Genomic DNA, 24,101 nt, shown 5'->3' with positions numbered 1-24,101 from the left:
AACGGTGCTATGCTTTTCACATTTTCTTTCTTTCACTAGACATAACGGCCGTACGCCAAAAAAAAGGGGGGGAAAGGGAATGATTCTTTTATACTACCGGCTTTGCATCTACCTACTGTAAGCCCACGGGGTCAGTCCTTCTCGTAGTTTACATCAAACTACTCCTCCCTCCGATCTCTGTACTGCTCTGCCCGCTCGGCATCTCCCCGCTCCTTCCAACAATAAACTCGTTGTAAATTCTAAACAACCTCTTCCTCTCATCAGGTGCAATACTGGGTCTAGTACTCTTCAACGAACTCTGTAAATGTTTCCAATTAATGACGGGTTCATCATCCCCTTTCTCCTCTTCCTGAGCTTGATTTGTCTGTGATTGTTGCTGCTGGACCTGCTTTGCTGCATCTCCTTGAACGATTTTCTTCAATTTATCCAATTTGGCCATCACCGCTGCCCGTTCCGCAAATTTTGTTCTGGCAGCTTGGGTTCCGTTTGTTAACGGTTGGGTAGATGGTTCTCCTGTGGAATCCTTGTTCCCCATTGAGAAGGATATGTAATCGATTGAGTCGTTTCCAGACCCGGCGTCAACTTTGCCTTTACCCTTACCACCGTTTCCAAACCTCTCTACCTCTTCATCCTGGCTGGCGATGACATCATGGATAGCCTCGAGATGTGCATTGTACAATACCGCCTGTAAATCAGCCCCGCTGTACCCTTCTGTTAGATTTGCAATGTCTTCTAGTCCGATGCTCTCTTCGATTTTCAATTTCAAACTTAATGCTCGAAGAATATCCACTCGGTCTTCTAGATTAGGAAGATCGCAGAGTAAACTCTTATCCAAACGTCCAGGACGTAGTAAAGCGGGGTCGATCAAGTCGGGTCTTGAGGTAGCCGCAAGAACATAGACACCGTCTAACCCTTCGGCACCGTCCATTTGTGTCAACATCTGATTCACGACTCGATCGGTCACACCGGTAGAATCGTGTCCTCTCTTGGGAGCAATAGAATCGAATTCGTCGAAAAAGAGCACACATGGTTTAGCGGCGGAAGCACGCTCGAAGAGGTCTCGCACTGACTTCTCGGATGCACCGATATACTTGTTAAGAATCTCGGGACCCTTGACACTGATGAAATTAAGGCCACATTCACCGGCCACAGCGGAGGCGAGCAGAGTTTTCCCGCATCCTGGATATCCGTAGAGAAGAAGACCGGATCGGAGACGGAGGGGACAGTTGGCGAAGATTGGGGCATAGCGAGTTGGCCATTCGAGGGTTTCGAGCAAGATTTTACGAGTTTCCGTGAGGCCTATGTTATAAATGTTAGCATTCGAAGGTGTTTGATTCGAGTATCTAGATCCATACCTCCAATATCTTTCCAAGCTGCACCGCTCGTCTGGAGCTTGACGCCACGAAGTCCAGCTGGAACAAATCCTTTGATTGCTTTATCGAAATCCTTCTTCCCGAGGACGAGGTCTGCCTCGGCATCATCACTACCGCTTTCCACCGCTCGAACGATGGCTTCATGCCTAGCGCGGCCAACGAGGAGCTGGAGATCAGCGGGCATGTAGCCATCAGTCATTCCCGCAATATCCAACAGCTCCAACCCCTTTTCAATTTTTAGCGTTGGCTCAGGCCCATTAGTTAGGGCGGCTGGGTTCTTGACACGTATAGAGCTTGTATCAGGAGATGATTTCTCGTCTGAGAGGCCTCCAACGGCTTGTTCTAACACCTGTCTTCTCCCTGCCTTGTTTGGTGCTTTCAGTGTTATTATTTCACGGAAAATATGACCGCCAACAATTAAACTGTTAACACTCTCTTTAGCTTGTACGGTGGCTAGAATGACAACATTCCCTGGCCCGAGAACGCTAGATTTGAGATCTCGAATCGCTTTCCCGAAGGCCTCTGCTATGTACCTGCTCCTGGTAGAATCTGCGTGCTCTACCTCCGCTGGAATTAACCGATCGAGGTCGTCAAATACAATGACTGTAGGAGAAAACCATTTCGCTTCCGCAATTGCCCTAGAGAATGTGTCTTTGATAGTTTGAAGCCGTTCATCGGCGAATTTGGCACAGGAAATTGGAAGAACATGGAAGAAGTGCTTCTTCTTTAAAATACTTGTGATAACGCTAACCAAGCTGGTTTTGCCTGATCCTCGTGCGCCAGTTAGCAATACCGAGGCGGATCGAGTGAGGATATTCGATGCCGTGTTTATAGCTTTATCCACGCCGACAATTCTACCTGGTGGCAACACTGGTAGTGCAGTTTCGGATATTGAGAGAGGAACATGTGGGCGGGAAGTTGTGATCTCTGAGCCAAGTTCGAGGATGTATTTCCGATCGCCTCCTAGGATCCAGCCATGTTTAACTTCGGACCCATCAAGAAGCAAGATACCACCTGCGAATAGTGGCGAGTCCGGAATAGCAGGGAGAACTAATCGGTCACTAAGGGGGCCGCCGAGAATGTCCTCTCCCCATACTGTTTTTTGTGATAGCACTTCCTTGACTCTCCTAACAGCCAGATCGCTCTTCCAATCCTTACCACTCCACCTCAACGAAGATTGTTCGGAAGCTGCTGAGGAAGATAGGGTACCAGCAGAATACGGACGAATTATGACCTTCGTTGTTGAGCCTTTGGGGAGCTGCTGGTGGGCTGCCTCAATGCGAATAACACAACCAACAACATTCTTGATATCCAAGGCATCGGCCAGAAGGTTGGAAATAGCGATATGCTTGAGGTCGGGAGCATTTTTCCAAGGCAGCAATTTGGCGACTATCTTCAAGCTCGGTTTGATGACTTCAGGAGCGTCTGGGGAGGTCGAGCCTCCTACATCGTTGTTTGCCTGATTGGCATCCGGTGGCGGAGCCAGACCTGGCGGTCTTACGACGACTACACCAACGAATGCGCATCCCCTCAATGCTGGAATAGCCAGGACTTCTGGGTCTAAATAGACGCAGTATGCGCCTTTTTGTTCCTCAGCTGCATCGAATGATTCGTGGGGCAGACTGATAGCTCTGAAGAATACAGGGCCGCCACCAGAAGGCCCAGAACCGTCATCTCGTCGCTTCCCATGCCGTGTGGATGCTAGTGATTTCGCTTTTACACTCTTTCCTTGATGGCTCATACGCCTTTGACGAGTCTTCGGGGCCACAATGACTTCCGCATTAGGTGCTATTTTTGCGAATCCAAAGGCCGAAGCAGCATCTTCGGGTTCAATTCTGGCAACTTTGATCGATGCCGTCGACGTTGGTGAGAGGTATACGGTAAGGGGGTGGGCGAAAGTGATTGCTCTGATCTGGGAGAGTAGATTAAGCTCCAAGAAGGTCGCGTGTAATTCGATAACTAGACATTACACTCAAGTTAAAAACTATTACATCGCATATGCAGGATAAATAGACTATATATAGCGAACATACTTTCCCAATCAGAAGCCGTCAATGGCTCGATATGTATTGTATGGGTTGTGGGTGGGTCAACATGGAGAAGGATATTAACCTACGGATGTCGCCATCATGTTAGTAATCCACCGGGAGTATAAAGTATCGTCGATTGTAGATAATTTACCTTACTGCCCTCAGTCAATCCAACATTCCTGGCGAAAGCAGAGTCAATCTCGACGCATCCTTCCAACGAATTACTCCTTTGAGATCCTGGGAAAGACCCGGCTCCCTGAGGTTGCAGCGGCTGCCTCTTACTCGGCATGCCTGTCCATCCTGCAAAAGCCTGCCGGGTAATCGTCGCCGGCCCAGTGAGGGGACCGGCCTGTGGAGGGGCCTTGACACGCCATGAAAGCTCGACGACGACGTTTTGCGCGGGCTACAGCGGGATCTATGTTAGCCATTGAGTCCGGGTCGCGTGTTCCTCCCCGACAGAACGAAGCTGAAAGATCTCAACATACCGTATTCGAAGACACAAGCACCGATACCAGGCCGGAAGGAAGGTTGACGAGACAGTTCCGAAGAGCTGTGAGGCCGACGACGGCTGGGGTCTTTGTGGTTGGGCCTCGGCGCTGGGAGCTGGCCATGATTGAGTGTGTTGGGTGGGTGTGGACGTGGTGGACTGGCTGGCTTGCTGTTAGGCTGATTGCAACTTCAAACTTCAAACTTCAGCTTCAACTTCAAATTAATTCAATAGTAACTTCGGTCTCTTTGTGTCGGCACCGACGGCTGAATGATCGGGTCCTACAGAGAGCAGCTATTCGGGGCAGGATTAAGGCAGGCCGCTAGTAGCCATCCCGTTCGCGTTTGGAGGGTCTCCATTATAATTAGCCTCCTGGCTGTATTCAGCAGTTCCCGGGGCCACTAATATGCCGAGGTTAGCTGCGAAGCCAACCATCACAGGTACCAGCAATGCATGCATCTCGGGCCTTTCGTCATGAAAACATGCGCATGTTCCTTGCTTACTACGCTTACGTTACGTTGGCTTGCATCGATGCATCCATACATATATTAAGGCCTGTCCGCCCAGACTTCAGACGTCCGGTGGTCGAACATTCTCCCCGACTCAGGAACTCTCGACACGTCCAAATCAAAAACCCCCTTGTTTGTGGGGTAGTTCCCTGCAGCCCAGCGAATTTTTTTCCAAGATTTAGATTTATCGGCCGATTTTGAACGCCGCAAGCCGAAGTGCAAAAGAGTTACGACGCCCAAATGCTGGCAAACTTACTAATATCAGTTATATCCGACGGCGGAGAGATGCCCGTGGCCTCCGTAAAGTTAGCCCTGAAAGGCTATAAAGCCTCCTGATTATGGCATGGCAATGATCCAACATCTATGCCTATTGCTGAAATTCCTAATTTTGGAACCGCAGAACCTGGCCGCTAGAGACAACTATTCCTGCGCCGCAATACAGTCCTAATTCCATCCGAATCACAAATACCTCAAACTCGTGCAACAAGAGCCATCACTATCAGCTTTTTGTCGCAATGGCAAGCATCGTTTCTCGAGTCTTGTTTGGCCGTCGTCACAATGCTTCAGGGCAAACTCCAGATCCCGCCAAGGTCGCCGAACCAGTAACGACCTTCCCGTCTCCGAACTTCAAGGAAAGCGTTAAATATCTGGCATATGGCAGCAACCTTTCAGCAGAAACATTCTTGGGCAGACGTGGAATCAAACCGCTGTCGCAAGTTAAAGTTCGAGTACCGTCCTTGACTTTAAGCTTCGATCTTGCGGGCATTCCTTATAAAGAACCACGTTTTGCCAATGTTCGCCCACGCGAAGAAGAAGACCAGGAGCTCATGGGTGTTGTGTACGAGGTTACACCAGAGGATTACCGCAAAATATTGACCACCGAGGGTGGTTACAGTGTTATCGAGGTCACATGCATTCCTTTGGAACCTGTTAAGGGCATGGACTCATTCGAATCGAAAACTCTTATCGTTCCGGGCAAAGGCACTCGGACAACCCATGAGGGGCTACCTTCGCTACGATATCTCAATTTATTGATAAAGGGTGCAAGGCAGCATTCGCTCCCACCACAGTATCAAGACTACATTGCAAATACCGGTTACTATGAGGCCAGAACGATCAGGCAAAAAGTCGGCTCCGTGGCCGTGCTTCTCACTGTTCTACCCGTCGTTATCTTCCTGTTTGGTATACGAAACTTTGTCAGTGATAAAGATGGAAAGGCGCCAAAATGGCTGAATGATGCACAGGTTTTCTGTTTTGGGCAGATCTGGAATCTTTACGACTACGTTTGGAAGCCATTGTATGGAGACGGTGAGAGCACGAGACATAGCGTAAAGAAAGCAGATGAAGTCGTTGCGAACGCTGGCCCTGCTACTGAAACGGACGCCCTGCTTGTGAAAGCAGAGGAGGTCACAGCTGTCAATTGGCGTGAACCTGAGAGTAGTCAGGCCTGAGAATCATCGGTAGCTTAACCAGTTGACTGTATTATACTTTGCATAATTGTCGTTAGTCGTTGATAGCATTCTAGAATTAGCGATAGGAGTTGGCAACAGGCGTCCAATTCATTAGCCACGTAATCTTCCTCCACGCATCCCCCATACATAATATGTAGACCTCGGCCGCTAGTTTCAGGCCTATCCTCTCCCAAAGAGTGGATAAATTCCGTGATAGCAGCTGTGCTGGCATTCAGGCGTGTGCCAACATAGACAGCTGGGGAATTTGTGTTGTTTGTGTTACCCAACCTGACCTTGCTGCCAAGGGAACGCGTCCACCAACCAGACCTCAGGCGCCAAACGACGAGACCTCAGATAAACGGAATCGCAACCTCACCAACATAAACACCAAGTCTTCGATTCATTCACCTACCACGGCCCCCTCACGACCCTTCATTCTAAACCTAGACTAAAGCTTGACTTTGTATCGGCTACGGCCGGTCATACCAATTTAGAATCATGTCTGCACAAAGGCTCCCCGTTATCCGATTAAATATCGACTACATCAAACAGCAGGGTACGAAGGACTACCACGTCCAATTGGCTAGCTATGTTAGAATCCATAGGCTAATGATGATAATGTATAGCTGGTCTCGAGGATTTCCTTAAGGGTTTCAAGACATCACAAGCGGACCCCGCACAAGCTTTGCAGAACCTGAACATCGACGACGAAGATGAGGAGCTCCTTGGGGCCTCTAGGTCTCAGGGACCCAAAGTCAAGTACCTTGAAATATTGCAAAAAGTTGCAAACAGAGATCTCGACGCTATAACAATTGAATTGGATGACCTGGATAGAGTACGTTGTATATTCTATCATTTGGTACAAGGATAGCTTCACTAACTCGTGGCTAAAACATTAGTGGGAAAAAACAAGTGGTGAAAACTTAAGGCTGGTCGATTCGATTACAAAAAATGCGCACCATTATCTCGAGATCATGTCGAGGGCTATCGACAAGGCTATGCCCAGAGAGACTGTGGATATCAGTTATAAAGACGATGTTATTGATGTTATTATAAACCACCGACGAGCCAGAGCTGAGACACTAGCTGAGGAGAGCACACAAACAGAAGACCCAGCATCCCTTCTACCACCTGATCTTGTTCGCCGATATCAGGTATACTTCAAGCCATTGAGCGACCCAGAAAGAGCAGGGAAGGCCTTGGCTGTCAGACAAGTCAAGGGAGAATTACTCGGACATCTGATTACTGTTCGAGGTATTGCTACCCGTGTATCAGACGTCAAGCCCGCTGTCATGGTCAACGCCTATACTTGCGACCGATGTGGAAACGAAATCTTCCAAGAAGTCAAGACGAAACAGTTCATGCCACTTCAGGAATGTCCTTCGGATCAGTGCAAGAAGAACGATGCGAAGGGGCAACTTTTCATGGCTACCCGGGCCAGCAAATTCCTTCCCTTCCAAGATGTGCGTATTCAAGAGATGTCTGACCAGGTCCCCGTTGGACACATTCCACGTTCGATCACAATCCAGTGCCACGGTGCTCAAACAAGGACCATTAATCCTGGTGATGTTATTGACGTCGCTGGTATCTTTTTACCCACTCCATACACCGGGTTCAGGGCTATCAGAGCTGGTCTTTTGACGGATACATACCTTGAAGCTCAGTACGTTACGCAGCACAAAAAACAGTACCACGAAATCGGGAATATCGATGCGGAGACCGAAAAACGTATCAACGACCTCAGGGCCACTGGTGACCTGTACGACCATCTTGCTATGTCCATCGCCCCTGAAATTTTTGGACATTTGGACGTGAAGAAGGCTTTGCTCCTCTTACTCATTGGAGGTGTGACAAAAGAGATGGGAGATGGAATGAAAATTCGTGGAGATATCAACATCTGTTTAATGGGTGATCCAGGTGTGGCTAAATCACAGTTGCTCAAGTACATTGGAAAAGTGGCACCTAGAGGTGTTTATACTACTGGTCGTGGTTCGTCCGGCGTTGGTCTCACTGCCGCTGTTATGAGGGATCCTGTTACAGACGAAATGATTCTGGAGGGCGGTGCTCTGGTGCTCGCTGACAATGGTATTTGCTGCATCGACGAATTCGACAAGATGGACGATAGTGATCGTACCGCTATTCACGAAGTCATGGAACAGCAGACCATTTCCATTTCCAAGGCCGGAATTACAACTACCTTGAACGCTCGCACGTCCATCGTCGCAGCTGCCAATCCTCTCTACGGTCGCTATAACCCGAAGGTCTCGCCGGTCGAGAATATCAACCTTCCTGCTGCTTTACTATCCCGTTTCGATATCCTCTTCCTCATCTTAGATACCCCAACCCGTGAAAACGACGAGCAGCTTGCCCGTCACGTTACGTTTGTGCACATGGAAAACAGGCATCCAGAAATGAGCTTTACACCTCTATCTCCGTTTGAAATGCGGGCGTACATCAGCAAAGCCCGTCAGTACCGACCGGTTGTCCCGAAAGATGTCTCTGAATACATTGTCTCGGCCTATGTCCGTATGCGGCAAGCTATGAAAAAGGACACCGAGAACCGACGCCAAGTCACGCCCAGAACCCTACTCGCCCTTGTGCGTTTCTCACAAGCGTTAGCTAGACTGCGCTTCAGCGACCGAGTAGAGATGGATGATGTCGACGAAGCTCTACGGTTGACCGAAATCGCTATGGCTAGTTTGTATGAGAAGGATCTTGGAGATGTTGATACCACTACAACTACGAAGATTTATCATATTATCAAGACAATGGCGCAGTCGAATCCTGGTACTGAGCTGTCGATCTCAGAAATAAGAAGCCGAGTTCTTGCCAGAGGATTTAGAGACGACGACCTTCTGGAAACAATTGAGACGTATGAGGCCTTGGATGTAAGTTCCTATCTCCAAAAACTCATTCATAAGGTTTCATTACTAACATTACTAAATAGGTTTGGCAAACAACTAACGAAGGCACGCGACTCCTCTTCATTCATCTCGATAACGACGAGGGTGATGAAGACGTTGAAATGGGCCTCTAGTTTAGTTGGTGGCTAACACTAATATTTTGGGACGACTGTCAATGCTATAAGGTCAGATGACATTGTCATTTGTTTTTTTGTAACTTAACATGTATTTTAGGCATAGACCCAAAGCGTTTTTTTTTCATTTGGAGTGTACTTAGCATCCTTTCTCAAGATCACGAAGAAGTAATAATGTTGAGGGAAAAAATCAGCATAGGCTTGCTTAAACGATTCATTCAACTCAACCTTGGGCCAAAAGTGGCGGTGATGAGCTCCCCCACCATCAAGTCTTCTCATAAATGCCTAAGTACATGAGTACCTACTCACTGAGCAGTTCTATCTAGGCGGGGTGGCTGTGCAGGGTAATCGCCAGTATCGATATCGATGCTATAGATCACCGCCTACCACATACGGTGTACATAGGCGTAGATGGCCTGAGAATGAGCTATGGCCAACTACGCAAGAATAGCCTAGGTAGTTAGACAGAGGGGCCTAAGTCTAGAACATGAACCCTAAGTTTTCGCAATGAGCATTATAGGTATGGTTGGATCCGGGATATGCTATAATGTTAGTGTATGCCTATAGCTACCGGGCCCTACAGCAAAGTGCAGCAATGTTGATGGTCATCGGTATATGCAGTTATCACGACCAGCCATGTATGCTCCTCAAACATTGATCCTATGGGCGCTCGAGGATGAGGCCGCATTGTGCATAAAGAATATGACTTTGAAGGCAAGGTCAATTGAAGTGCGCACCAATACCCATGCGGCGCTGGATTCACTGGTGTCTCAGCGACACACAGAAGCAAGGAATTAACGAGTGAATCCTTGTACGGGTGTGCTCTCGATCCTAACGATGCATTGCATTGCTGGTACATACATACATACATACATTCATACCATGTCCGCCCATGTTTCTATGTCGATGGATGCGGAGAAACACCTGCAGGTCATATGCATCTACCGACGCTCTTTGCCTATGAGGAGGAGAACAAAGGACATCCCAATCGATTGTCGATGCGAGAAAAGCCGCAAGCACCAAAAAAGAAAGTGCCAACCTGGTTTTTTATTTATTTATTTTTCCCAGTCAAGCTTTTTTGGGACAGTGTCCCACATTCTTGGGCTACGCCAGATGCGGGAGGGGGGGTCAAGTGGGGAGCAGACGGAAAGACAGACGCATAGTGGTGGGAGTCTAGGATATACCCGACGAAAGGACAGTTGAGCCCACGCGGGTAACAACAAGCCGTGAGAGCTACCCCAGTCGAACGAAAGCTGTTTCGTCTACTTAGCGAACCTGCGGGTTATAATTTCTTTTTCGCCCAAACTCCGAAGCCTAGGATCGAACAAGTTACCGGGAATTTCAGAAGAAAAAATTATATTGGAATCTGTGGTGTCTATATTACAGATGCCAAAGTGGGTCCCAACGGCCCACGCTAAGATCGGGTTTGGTGTTGGACATTTGAGGATTTGACGTTAGGATTGTGCAGCCCAAAGCACCCGTGCAGCACAAGCGCTGCGGGTCCCGCCGAACATTTCGATTCGGCTTCTATGCAGCAGCCCATGCCGTCCTAGTTTGGGGATACGGAAGCCACTGTGGTATTTGATAGCCGGGTTGGCATTATCGCCAACGTAATGCGGAGACCCATTTGCTGCTCCAAGGGTGCCCATGAGTCGGCTGCGGCTTCGATACAGGGCCGAGCTATATTGTACGTTACCAGACTTTTCTTATCGAATAATGCATATGCATGTTCTTTTCACAATCGAATCCGTCTGGCTTGCTAGCTTTAGTGCCCACTGTACGTAACGTTAACATGTTAACTAGCAATGTCTCGATTATTGTACAAGCGTCAACATAAAATCCCCGCGAGCTCAGAATCCCTGCTTCCTAGCGTCTGTCTACCGGCCGTTTCCTTGGACGAAATGTCTCCAATTGGCGAATTAGATGTCAACATCTTTTGTTCATGCACTTCCACCCTCCGTCTTGACTCGGATCACGATAGCTTTGAAGCTCCAGAGGCAGCTAGCTCCCACAGTTGTAGCTCGAAGCTACCCATAGCTGTCCGACATCGATAGCTCCCATCGATCCTAAATTTCTTTTATTGAAAATGTCTATACTACCTAACCCCGCCCCCCAGTTGACCCCGAGTTCTATAGTAATATCTCGGGACGCTAGCACCTCGTCCCTACACTTCCTGGGCTTCAATCTGCAGCTCGGCCAGGTCTATAATGCCTCCCCGCGACACATGTACCCTCTTGTACACTTGTACCCACGATTTCGAACACCCCCTCCTCTGAACCTAAACTCTCCGAAAGATAATTATGCCTCGATCTAGAAATTGTTAAACAGAACTACATGCCCCTCCATGAAACGGTATCGATAGTGGACTGAAGAACCAGTATCGATATGAGGCTTTGTTGCCGAAGAGTGTGTGGTGAGCTCGCTCGTCTACAAATGCTCATGTCAAGTTGTCCTCTTGGCAACGACATAAACCATCTTTATTGCAAAACATCAGGCCATTGGCCAATTGGGAACTCATATTAACTTGAATAAGCCCATTGGCCACCTTATAACTAGGGTTTCTGTCAATTGGCAGTGGCGAATGGTATGGTTTTTGTGGCTTCAAAGGGAACTCTCATCGGTCTAGATTTCAAAAGTAGTTTTTTGTTCTGTCATGTGTTGAGACTTCCAAGATGCAACAAATGACAGATAATTGCTAGAACATGTCATCTGATCATGGAACGACGAAAACGTCATAGTCCTACAAAATATTGCTTCTGTATGGTCTGAATACTCCTTCAACGGACGGACCGGACGCTCTGTATGTGATCTGTCCGGAAATACGGCCTGTTAGAGTACAATTGTCTAGTATACAGCAGACCTGCAAGCGCACGCCTGCTAAAACCTCAAGCTATGTGCCGTGTGCACATATATACAATCACTATACGTATATATACTGGAGTGAAGTAATATACGTACGTAGACGTCTACAACCTTTTTTTTCTCTCCGTTTGAACAAGCTCGCCATGGAAAATACAAGGTCCTATGGATCGACTGATTTGAGTAATTTGACAAATTGTTAACAATTACTAAGGATGGGATAGCTGGATCCATCGAGCCAAGAGTCTGGTTATGGCTTCACGATCCGAACGATCTGGCCCAACGCTTCTTTCGCGTTGGATTTTTTTGTCAATTCATTTAGTAAGCTTACTATAGACTTAGCCCTAGCTTATACGAATAAAAATTCCAAAGGTTATAGTTGCCCGCTAAGCCCTTAACCTTAGATATGTTGGAGCATTGTCTTCTATAGAAACTTGTAGATCTATAGATGTACTTCGATTACGTTGAAATTGTCTTCTAGATATGAATAATTACAGCCAGTTTTACCTTCAAGACCATTATATAGAGTAAATTTTAGGTTTAGATCTAAAACTTACATCCTAAAACTAAGTACATACTTACTTACTAGTACTATTTAATGCAAAACTACGACAAACCCACAGGGTCTAGGGAGTCAGTAGTTTATGTAGAAAGCCAAGATGACGCCACACTTACAAGAAATCATATCTTGGTCTTCATAAGCTTTGAAGAAGTCAGTACCAATGTTACAGTGCTAAAGGGAGTGATGAGCACGTCTTTGTGAACATAGAGAAGTAAGATCTCCAAATCAAATCAAAGACTAGTCTAGTTTTTAATCAAAGACATAAATCCCGTATATACTAACCACGCACTATATATACAGGATCTTGGTTTCCTACGGACAACGCAGACAAAGGTAGTTGCATAGATTATGAGATAAACACTATGTTTTCGACCAATTACCTAGGTATATACCTATATATCAAAGAGTCTAAAATTGGTTCGATCTAACATCAAGTTAATCAACCTGTCCATCAGCAAGATGCTCCGGCTCAGCATGAGCCCCCGCAACGTAACGACTGCTACTCTGAATATGCCATGAATAAATGCCCTGCACGAGTACCCCCATATCATCAGCATACTCTCGCGCAATATTCTGCCACTCTCCAAAATCCGGCAACGTATTCTGTAATCGAATCAGCTCATCCAAAGACTCATTATGAATCTCCAATGCCCTCGCTCTCGCCTCCTCCAGGCTAAGCTGGGACTCATTCTGCACAACCGTAACGAGATTCATTACGTCTCCGCCCCGTGCAAGCTCCTTAGGTAGCGAGATGAAGTCGCTATGGTAACCGATCAGCGTGCCCAGCAAATTGTGCGTTCGCAGTATGGTCGGATGGTGGAGTACACTATCGGGCAGATCACAATAATTCTTCTGCATGCACATATACCTGGCGTAGCAGATGCCGCCGGAAGTCTGCCGTCGAATATCGCGGTAGACCTCCATAGACGGCGGCGTCGATTTAGCAATGTGTTCCTTCTCTTCTCCGTACCCGGTAATCAGATCTAGAATGGAGCTGATAAACTCTTCGTACATATGAGCCGGCATGCCGCAGGTGATCGCCTCCTGTCGAATCAGGTACATCTGGCGGTAAAAACTTGGCGGTGGCTCCACGTCCTCGAGACCGGTGAAGAGAGCGGAAACTGTCTGCGTGGCAGCTTCAATTTCTTCTTGACTCGAGGTGTCCATGAAGTCGCCAATAATGGCGAGAAGAAGGGTAAACCGCGCTATAGGACGCAGTTGCTCTATTGTCATCCATGGGAATGCGCGGGAGGCGATATCACAAAGCCGGTGTCGTTTATGTCTGTCTTGAACGGATTGGGTTTCGAAATGATAATCTTCATCAATCCATTGGCAGTATTCTAAGAAAAGAGCCTCTGAGAAAGGGTTTACCAGATCTGGGAAGGGATACTGTGGGCGAGGTGCTTTGAGGGACTTCTCGTAGAGTCTCGCCTCTTTGGCCAAACCTGAACCTTCTACGGTCATCTTTTAGTATTTAGTGTCCTTCTGATTGGGAAACACGGTATGTCTTTCAGCCCTTTGATTACTTATTCCCAGGCAGGGGCTTGGAGGGAGTTATATAGTCTCACAAGCTAACTGTCCGAGTAACGGTACAAAACTATAGCACTGGCGATCATGCTTTTAGAATCGAGACCCCGATGATCGGTCAATCGATATCAATCGATTCAGCTCGGCTTAGCTGTTCTCGCCCTACGAGGTGTAGGTTGCGCTGAATGCAAACCTAGGAATCTACAGCAGGAAGCATAGAAAGTTCTTGAACATGAGAATGGAATGGGATGAAACGATATAGGATGAAATAAATGAAAATATAGTAGAACACATGGAATAAAATGGAACCGAATAGAAGCTTACAGTCAGCAAACGTAAAATGATAGAGTACAGAGTATAATCAAAATAAAAAGGTTACGTAAAATGTTGGAAGTGATGCAAAAGCTGATTGAAATATCAAAAGGAATTTATTTTATTCAATCTAGACTATATAACAAAATTCTAGCAACTTAAGTTTATATAGATATAATAAAAAAATATAAAATATAAGAAAAACTTCTGTCAATTGGTGATAATATGAATTGTGATTATTTTAAGGAAATTTTATACTCGTAAATATTGCATGAGGGTTTTGAGCACAGTCGTCGGTGTGGTTCGGATATGATATGTTAAGGATTCATAATCGTAATTCATTTCGTCATAAGTTTCCGAATACAGAAAAACACAAAATAGAGCTCAAGATGGCGACATAATATCTAAATTCATGAAGCTCAATTGTGCGCTAACAATTTTCACATCCGTATAATTCCATGAAGAATCTCAAAACCCAGCGTCTGTTTTCGAGATTAGTCTATTTCCTTAATCTCTTAGTATCCCCAAGCTGGTCATCATCGTCGCCGTCGTCGGTAACCTTCCCACCGGGGCCAGCAGTAACAATTGCATTGGTATTATAATGCAAAGATTAAACTGCCAGCTCTAGATATTTTTCGTCACCAGAGATGCCTTTCTAAAAGTACCCAATGCAGCCCTGTCAACTCAATATTAATCTGCAATTTATATAATGAATATGAAAATGGCTGGTATATCGATATACTCGAATGTAATCTCCATCTACAAAACGATAACTTCACAAAATGAAGGTATCAAAGAAAACCAAATATCTCCCGTTATCAGTAGTTTCTAACCCTCAGCCGCTGTTGCATTCGCACGAACTCGCATCAACTTTCAACATTTATATCTACTATTATAAATGGATTCAACGCGAAACATTGCGGGGACTTTTATACGTCAATGAGAAAACCAACGGAACAAATTAACAATCAAAAGCTGACGGATTTTTGTGACCTGAGTTTTTACCCATTCAAGCTTCTCTTGAGTTGTCTTACCAATGCTTTTCCCCGACCCGATTTCCGGGTATCCCTGAGGAAAGAGCCTGGTTCAGATTGCCCGCTTACCTTTGGAGGCTGTAGTTGCCCGATTGAGCCACCGCCTTTCATTATATGATCGGGTAACTCGGAAATTTTATAAGTTGCAAATTTGTGCGAGTCAGTTTTCCTTCTCTCTTTGAAACCCTCAATTTATTGATATTGATTTATGGCAGGCGTCGCTCATTGATCAGTATTATTTGTATCAATATGTTTAGAAAACTAGCTATCTAGACTGTATCTAGGTAGGTATGTGTTATATCAAAATGGTAAATACATTCGCTGCGCATATTAACATGTTTATGTCTCCGTTGTGAAATCGTAAGTGGAATATAGCTCGGGTAGTGTCCTGGCAGCTATAGGAGGTGTCAGTTCCGACGTCGAGCTGCAGCCCGCCGTCAAACGTGGGGTTTTGACATGACATGATGTGGCGCCATGGTGTAGGCTACGAGAAGAAGCAATCAAAGATATTTGGTCCTAAGCTAGCTGTTCAATTCCGAGACTTGGCTAGATAGCTTGACAGCTTTTTTTCTGCCCAACTAATAAGCGTTGGGGATATGTTAAATATATATTACAGATATTGCCAGATGCAGAGGGCTACTCGGAATTGAGTAATAAAGAAAAATTGAAGATTCAATGGTGGTATTTTTCTTGAGTTCATGAGATGTACGAAAGCCTGTTCTGCCGAAACTCAAAAACAAGGTCACGAATAGTTCTGAACAAATCCACGACTGCGATCCACTATGGTACTATTCAATCACCGACATTATCTCCGAAAGCCAGATTCTATATAGATAGGCAATCTAGAAACGGATTCCATAGCCCTAGTCAGAAGGTTAGGATGAATATCATTTAAATTGGCAATGTAACATCAATGGTCGCTAATGTTATAATTTGATGGCTCGGGCCTTAACGTGGATCTGATCATCGCCCAATTAACTTTGTGAGGAAAAATAATCCTTATTCGGTTTAGAATAATGGAAGGAATGAATTATTTTATGAGTGTAAAACTATGCCATTAGTATTTTTTTAATTTTACTAAATTCTTACCGACATCCTAGAAGTAAATTGCTTTATAAAAAGTGGGTTTTAAAATCTAAAACCCCTCGAGCTCATAGTAAGGCTCTTAGCATATTGAAATTAATTCGCTGCAGTCAACTTAGTGCCGAACAATTATAAATTTTCATCACGCACAGGCTTTATTTTTTGTTATATCATGTCTATTAGAGCGAAAGATCTGCCCTTGGAGGAATTATACTAAAATACGGTTATACATCTGTGTAAATATACAAAAACAACAGCTCCCCTGTCTAGTTGAGTCATCCCGGGCCGATCTACAAAGTATATATGAAATCTGGTCTCATATCTCCACGATCCGCAATTTCCTTTTCCTCCATTCCTTGAATCCAATGGTCCCGATCGCCCCTCAAACGTTTGCTATTTTCTCTTTTAAGTAAAACATAATTTAGTAGTGAGCCGCCCAGTAAACATGCTGCCAGGTAAATCAGGACGATGAGGTGACTATGATTACGAATTGTTAGAAATAATCTATATGAGTGTAAAAAGCAATTTTGGGAAGCCTACCCTGGCCTGTACCACGGTGAATCTCGTCCCTGGTAAACGTTCGATGACATAACTCCATTCAAATCTAAAAGTATCAAAAGTTAGTAATCTATATTTTATTTTTTGATATGGTCTGATAATCGAAACTTACTTCCCCATCTATTCGAAATTTTCGTTAGCAATCAGCGCTTTTTAATTTAAGCAATGGTTAGAACTTACCCAATCACCAACCCCAAAACAAACCCTCTCTTGTAGACCCCCTCCGTGTTATTCGACACCCATGTGATGGTGTTAGCAATACAAGGATAGACCCCCATCGCCGCAAGATAGGTTCCAGCGTATGATAGTTTATAATTCTTGCTACCAAGCAAGATAGAATACCCTGCCACTGCAAACAAGGCGAATAATATATTAAAAATACCACGCTGCTTGAAGCGATCCGCAAGGTAACCGACAATGATTGTGAAGATACAGGCGACAGCATATACGGGAACACTATTCCAACTGTTAGCCAGTTACTCTATCAATAATATCCTAGGGGAAATATATACGTGAGTAATTGAGCCTCGGTGGACTTATAGCCAAGATTACTGATAATTGTGGGTAAGAAGAGCGAAAATGCGTATAGGGCGCCGTCGACACCCATATACATAATCATTCCGAGGTAGGTCTTCCAGTCGGTCAAGCCCTGCTTGACATATTTGAACTGGAATGATTCGTGGTTGGCGCTGGCCTGATTATCGGCTCGGAGACGTCTAATAACACGTAGGCGCTCGTCGTCGGTCAAGAAATGAGCCTCATCCGGGAAATCGACCAGGATGAAGTAGGAAGCAACTCCGATGAGAGTGGTGGCAATCCCTTCAAGAATCTATACCAAAAAATTTGTTAGGAATTTCGGACTAAGTTAACCTTTAAAGGTTAAAGATATCAACCTCGAGACTTACAAAGATCCAGGCCCAACCATGTAATCCACCTATACCGTCCATCCTGTTGATAGCCGCAGCTAAGAGACCACCGAATGAACCGCTGACCGCAGCTGCTGAGAAAAAGATAGCAGCTCGGATACCGAATTCGCTTCTCTTGTACCAGCAAGAAAGATAATAGTTAACACCGGGGAAAAGACCGGCTTCCCATAGGCCCAACCACCATCTAGCAGCCATTAACCCGGACCAGCTATCCAGCAGATAATGTTAGCCTAGCACGATTTTTTTTATAACCTTCCTAGAACACAAGCATACTTTTTAACTAGGCCCATCAAGGTCATGCAGATACCCCAAACGACCATGATAATTGTGAACCAGATCCTTGGCCTTAACTTCTTCAATAGAATATTTGAGATTGGTTCGAAGACCGAATAGGAGACGAAAAATATCGACAAGGCGGCATTGTATTGACCACTAGTCATATTATGTAAGTCCTCTAGAAGGAATATCGAGTGAGATTAGTTTCGTAAAGTTCTAACTGTCGATACTATCAGATCCCTTAAAGAGATTACATACTTTGCAGTCCCACAATCTTAGCATTTCCAATGTCTACAACGCGCAACACAGTATTAGTCTCGACATTGTTGGAAGTTTAGATGCGGCAGGTGCATGCATACTCGTTCGATCCAGAAAAGAAGCAAGATATAAGACGCAGAGCCATGGAATAAGCCTAAAGAAAGGTTGTATGAGTAACTAGCTTTGGAATATGTTGAAGGAAATATGTAACTCACCTATAGTCTAGTTTTCGTATCAATTGTCGTTCCTAGAAAATGAAATATATTCGGTAAGCTACCAATGCCATCGACTTGAAACATTTGAACTATCGATTTTGTTAAGATTGCTGTATTTACCAATTCTGCTCTCTCTTCTTCTGTTTTTCCCTCATCAGGATCCCTGATGTCATCTATGATAGACCCCTCTAGGTTTCTAGTTGGAGACTCTATCCTCTCCATTGTCGCCTTCTCCGTGTCATCTTTGAAGTCCGACATGGCTGCCAAAGATTTCTAGGTAAAAACTCTATGAACAAGAAAGAATTGCGAAATATAGGCCGTAGAAGATCGCAAACTGGTTAATTGAGAAAGAGACCCTGAAAAACCAAAGGGTAATTAACGTCGATCGTCAAGACGGCCCTCCCAGTTTATATACTCGACAACCCCTCCATATCTGTCGCCATCCAACTGGTTTTTACACAAAGAACCGTCCCAGACCTGCCTGACCAAACGTTACATGCCTTCTGCACATCGCAATGTCGCACACTTTAACTTTGCTTTTTGATCAATTGGGGGGTAGTACTATAGTACCGGTCGAGGTACTTTCCCTTCTGGTACCTGAAGAGTTGAAAATCTGGGGCATGGGGACAAGAAACATGGAGCGGCAAGGGTTCTTGGCCTTCCCTGTTAATTTTTGCGACAGAGGTGCTCTCATCCATGATGTAACACACAAAACCGTTCAAGCTTTTTTCCGCCATGCGGTCTCTTTGCAATTTGCATAGATTTTTCTTTGATTTCCAAACGGCTCACAACCCTTCCTCCAGACTCCCCCTTCTGATTGTCGTACGAGAATTCTCAATTTGTATGTGTACAACATATATCTGATAATTTCGTTCGTATCAAGGTTTTGGAACAAAAGTCACGCGTGGTCTGTCGTCCCGAAAATTAACAACGGGTTTGACCAATTTGGCTGGTCGCCGTCGGTTTGGTTCCGCGCTATTCGCTAGCTTGGCAACTGGTAGTGTGGAGAAGAAGCTTTTTGTGGGGAACTCGGCACCAGATTCTCCGTCTTGGGCACTGCACAGTACCGCTGCTTACTTCGAACTGCATCGAAGTCTCTTGATAAGCAGCTAGCAGCGTTATCTCAAACCATATACATAAGATATGGCAATGCGGAGAAGGCCAGTTGGAAATCCCTGTTATATGTTGGTTGCCCAAAGTGCCTTCCTTTCGACCTAAAACCAGTTAAAACGAAGAAACAGTCCGTGGTTGCATACACCATGCGCAAATTATAATATTACTAGTAAGGATATATGTAACTACTGAAGCTGTATAGTAAAAACTTGGGATTTTGTTGAGACTTCCTCTGTCTAAGCGGTTTGATTTCCGATATCAACAGTATATACTTTACAATTTTTAGTCATTTTTTTGAAAATATCTTCTCAAAATATTACTTTCTCCTCTTGTGTTACTTATTAAGCCTTTTAGTTTGATTCTTGGTTCATTGAGCGGGTGGCTACGCCAGGCGAGTTTTAGACTTTTGGCGGGGAGAAGTTAACTAACAGGCGAGTGTCAACCCTGCTAGATTGGTAATTGGGCAGAAGGTCGGCACCACCGGCGCTGAATAACTTGGATTGATTAGTGCTCACTACTAAAGTAATCAAAAAGTCTCGATCAATGAGATAAGTTGCAGTCGGAGCCTTTCTGCATTCAATTCGCTCATCCCCTCAATGTTGACGCAGTTGCCTGGAAAGCAATGTTGGCAAAGTATTCCTGTCTATGTCATGTCGGGCTTGGCTCCCCACGTCTATCAAGCTTAAAGTACATAAGTACATGAGATCCACTACAAACGATATCGAAGTTCGATCGAACGGGATGACGGCCAAATGGGTCTGGTAAATAACCTCGGAATAGAAAATGATATGCAATGCTTGACAGAGTTTTCTCTAGCCACTTGCATAACATGCCGAAGGAGAGTGCCGCATGCCCATGTGTGTAACATATCCCTGGCGGCGATCAAGCTGAACATAAGTACAACGGTTTTGTTTTTGAAGGTGCATGGAAATCTTGAGTTTAGGGAGCTTACTGTGTATACCTCTTTGCCATATCAAAACATCGTATTCAGGTACTTGCCCCGGAGACTAACTCGGCCCCACGTTTTAAACACCCTAGTACTATGCTTCCGGCTAGCGGAAAGCATAAATCATGAAATATCACTGGTGGAAGTCAATCGTCGATATCGCTGATTTCGCAATGTTCGTTCCACGAGGTCAAGCCTTGTGGCGTTATGCTTGCATATGCAGGCATCCACTGCCTTTCGCCCGAATTAATAATCCTCGTATCGAGACACCTAAATATCACGGACCCGAGGTTATTTCAACCTCAAAGCATGATCATGATTGTAGAGCCTCTTTAATCTGATCAAAAAAATTCTAGGCATCTATGGTATAAGGCGGGCGCGGCGGGGAACTATCATACCCATGTACTGGCTTATCTGGATATCTCCACTTGAGCGATCTAGGTCAGGGAATGCTTCCGTTTTATCCTCGAAGGCGCATATGCAGGCCATAAACATGCATGAATGATCCGATAGGAGAGTAGCCTTTGCGACCAAAGCTTTGGGTACCACGGTAGCGAGTTGGGAGGTGGATTCTATTACAAATATTTTCAAATCTCAACAGGTATATACTAGGTATGTATATTGTTTTCTCGACGGATTCGGATTGGCGTCCGGCTCCGAGGCGAGGTTCTAGCTAGATATCATTATGCCAAACCCCTTTTGCGATCACGCGATCGGCTCTGGAGTTTTTGGTCAGTCTATAGCTGGTTCTAGGACGGGTACTATCGCATTTTCGAATTAACCTCGACACCAATTATCGATGAACGTGCTCCGAGGCAGGTCTAACGTCAACGCCATGCTTCAACTGCATGCCCCTCCCGCTCGTGGCTATGCAATGAAACTTCAAGTATTAGAAATATAACTTTTATGGGGACTCGCCAAGCAAGATAGGTTCGGGTGGATTGAGCGATTAGCACATATACGGGCTTCCATCAACCTGATCACCTTCCTCATGGCATAACAGACGTCTAGACTTAGTTAACTTCATTACGTATCTACGTTATATAGAACTAGAAGGTCAAGTATCAAAAAGAAAACTGATATCTACCATCATGGCAGTACTCGTTGAGCTCATATATTATATATTTTTAGGCATGTGTACAGCTACTAAAACATACAACCCCGCCTTCTCCAGATCCACTACTCCGATATATCCTGCCAGTTCATCAACTAGTAGAAATATTCTTATTCACATCTACCAAGCATAGAACTGCTCATCGATCCAATCGATATTCTTCTTTCCCTGCTCCGTAATAAACACATCCTCCGGCTTCCTAAACTTCTTCACCTGAGCATCCGTCAACTGAGTCGTCATAACAGTCGGAACTCCCGCCTGATTCTGGGTCGTATTCCTTCCAACTGGATCCCAACCTGGTCCGTAGGTTCCATACTCTCCCAACAAAGCTGGAGGGATTGGAATAGAGCTCCAAGTGATATACCCAACAGGTTTGATACTGGCATCCATGTAAGTATCCATAAAGATACTACGGTGTAAATTATTCCATGGCCTTCCGAGGGCGCATTTTCCTTTCATTGTGGCGGCAATAGTCGAATTTGCGGCAACGAGATCTGAAGAAGCGATATAAACACCGTATTTGTTTTCAAAAGTAGTGTTTGTACCCTTCCAGGCTGTGACACCGCCACCGCAGCTGCGCATAAGGAGCTTTGAGTTGCTGATGTAGGCGGTACCGAAGCCGTAGAGGAAGTCAGTTTGGCCAGCGATCTCGTTTTGGAAGAAATAAGCGTTTCCTAGTTTTCCAATGTAGACCTGTTGCAGGATTTTGTTAGTCAAGAAGAAAAAAAACATCGTATATTATCTTTTTAAAATGGAGAACCCACAGTATCCTGGTAGCTGTAAAATCCACAGTAGTACAAACCAGCATTCGCCCTGCTCACACTGATAGCCAATGCCGGCCCATTAGAGATGTCGAACTCAGTGTTACGAAAGTCAATGTTATAAACCCTAAAGTCTATATTTCCGAACGGTGTACCCTCCGGAACAGCAAATCCAGTAGGACCTGAGCCCGTCAAACTAGCATTGAGATTAGGAGCCACGGTCAAGGTGCTCGTGAATGCATTATCGGTATAGCGGCTATTATAATTCGCTGTACCACCAATAACCGTAACGAGATTCTTAGAATGGTCCAAAGGATCGTATGTCTGCCCTATAATCGAAAGAGGAGCCGCACGAGTCACATTAAGTTGCTCGCGATAAGTCCCCGCCATAACCAAGATTGTATATCGGCGGTTATTATTCGGGATCGAATCGATTGCCTGTTGGATTGTCGGATAGGTAGGGTAATCATTCGAGATATGGGTCATGGAAGGGTCGACAAGGACGGCACTTTGTGGACAGTGTGCCATTGGGTCGGTAGACGGGATTTGACATGCAGAATATGTCGTGAAATGAATACCCGTGCGCTTTCCATAGCAGCCGGCAGGTAAAGTTGTCCGAGTCTCTACAGGTAAAGTCCGAGAGAATGGAACGGCAAGAAGCAGACAAAGGCTGCTCAGGTACGCCTTGGACAGCATCTTTGCTTTGCCTAAACAAGTGATATCAAGTATTGCAATTGATATCAAGCAGGACTGGAGTTATCAGAATACAACAGTTGATTGAGTTGTCGCCTGCTGCTTCCAAGACAAAGTAAGACCTGGGGAAGACATGGCCAAGGACCCATTTATATATACTTCCTGCTCCTTTCCTGGGAATGTGGCATCGGCTAGCAGATCTTCGCGACCATGGGATGGATAATTGGAGTTCACTTTATCCGGGGGGCAGGAAGCTGGAGAAACAAGGAGCGCCCGCGATATCTCTAATCCGGAGTCCGAAGCTATTCGAAAGGGCTATAAACAAGTTAAGCTTGCAAGTGATACCCTTAACTTTCAGAGCCATGGAACGGCCTCGCTACAGGTTTCAGGTACCATACATTTTGCCGGTACTATCCCAAGAACGAATAGTTTGTGAACATCTCCACAGTTGAAGTCTTCGATACCAAAGATCATACACCAACCACCAACCAGAGATAATACCTGTTTCTCCGCAAGAACTTCAAAGATTGCTAGACATTACGTCGCCTTTACCCCAGAAAACCCACAATTTACACATAGGCTAAATAGCCTGAACGGTGACTAGTCTTATACCGAACCTCATTTCTGGGAACCGTCCAAATATGTCCGGAGTCCCTCAAAAAATCCACCTATCACAGCTCTCGGTTGCAAAATGTGTTGTGGCGTCGTTGGATTATCGAAAGCGTGTGCAGCAAAATGGTCAACATACGTTAGCTGTTTTATATGGACGCCGGAAAAACCTCCTGCGTCTCAGACGGCCTGGCTGATATAAGCTTTCCACCAAGCCGGGCTTGGTTGATTGAGCATGAGGGCTTCAGGTTTTACTTCATGAAACCGAGGCGCTCTATTTCAGTAACACCCTTTCGGTTGAGATGATAGCAACGAATTATATGTAGTTAACGTTAGGGCCACCCTGCCGAGGTAACAACCACCAACAA

General features: G+C 45.3%; 6 protein-coding genes across 6 annotated transcripts; 2 read left to right on the top strand and 4 right to left on the bottom strand.

Annotated features, from left to right (window-relative positions):
• Nucleotides 1-148: 148 nt before the first annotated feature.
• Nucleotides 149-4,014, bottom strand: AOL_s00054g771 (uncharacterized protein; the record flags this gene model as incomplete). The annotated part of the gene is made up of 5 exons (XM_011122087.1): nt 149-1,299; nt 1,356-3,332; nt 3,407-3,485; nt 3,555-3,806; nt 3,889-4,014. The coding sequence occupies 5 exons, from the start codon at nt 4,012-4,014 to the stop codon at nt 149-151; spliced, it is 3,585 nt and encodes a 1,194-aa protein (XP_011120389.1).
• Nucleotides 4,015-4,914: 900 nt separating this feature from the next.
• On the top strand, nt 4,915-5,850 carry AOL_s00054g770 (uncharacterized protein; the record flags this gene model as incomplete). The annotated part of the gene is made up of 1 exon (XM_011122086.1): nt 4,915-5,850. The coding sequence occupies one exon, from the start codon at nt 4,915-4,917 to the stop codon at nt 5,848-5,850; it is 936 nt and encodes a 311-aa protein (XP_011120388.1).
• Nucleotides 5,851-6,348: 498 nt separating this feature from the next.
• AOL_s00054g769 (uncharacterized protein) lies at nt 6,349-8,887 on the top strand (the record flags this gene model as incomplete). Its single annotated transcript, XM_011122085.1, has 4 exons — nt 6,349-6,406; nt 6,477-6,685; nt 6,750-8,738; nt 8,798-8,887. 4 exons carry the CDS (start codon nt 6,349-6,351, stop codon nt 8,885-8,887), a joined length of 2,346 nt encoding a protein of 781 aa, XP_011120387.1.
• Nucleotides 8,888-12,743: 3,856 nt separating this feature from the next.
• On the bottom strand, nt 12,744-13,772 carry AOL_s00054g768 (uncharacterized protein; the record flags this gene model as incomplete). Its single annotated transcript, XM_011122084.1, has 1 exon — nt 12,744-13,772. One exon carries the CDS (start codon nt 13,770-13,772, stop codon nt 12,744-12,746), a length of 1,029 nt encoding a protein of 342 aa, XP_011120386.1.
• A 2,782-nt stretch (nt 13,773-16,554) lies between these two features.
• Nucleotides 16,555-18,755, bottom strand: AOL_s00054g767 (uncharacterized protein; the record flags this gene model as incomplete). Its single annotated transcript, XM_011122083.1, has 11 exons — nt 16,555-16,741; nt 16,805-16,868; nt 16,935-16,942; nt 17,003-17,278; nt 17,335-17,651; nt 17,728-17,956; nt 18,022-18,202; nt 18,283-18,315; nt 18,384-18,436; nt 18,498-18,529; nt 18,618-18,755. 11 exons carry the CDS (start codon nt 18,753-18,755, stop codon nt 16,555-16,557), a joined length of 1,518 nt encoding a protein of 505 aa, XP_011120385.1.
• A 3,035-nt stretch (nt 18,756-21,790) lies between these two features.
• On the bottom strand, nt 21,791-23,127 carry AOL_s00054g766 (uncharacterized protein; the record flags this gene model as incomplete). The annotated part of the gene is made up of 2 exons (XM_011122082.1): nt 21,791-22,363; nt 22,435-23,127. The coding sequence occupies 2 exons, from the start codon at nt 23,125-23,127 to the stop codon at nt 21,791-21,793; spliced, it is 1,266 nt and encodes a 421-aa protein (XP_011120384.1).
• Nucleotides 23,128-24,101: the final 974 nt, after the last annotated feature.

Source organism: Orbilia oligospora, assembly GCF_000225545.1.
Source record: "Orbilia oligospora ATCC 24927 unplaced genomic scaffold scaffold00054, whole genome shotgun sequence".
Taxonomy (NCBI): domain Eukaryota; kingdom Fungi; phylum Ascomycota; class Orbiliomycetes; order Orbiliales; family Orbiliaceae; genus Orbilia; species Orbilia oligospora.
This window is presented reverse-complemented; position numbering and strand designations above follow the sequence as displayed.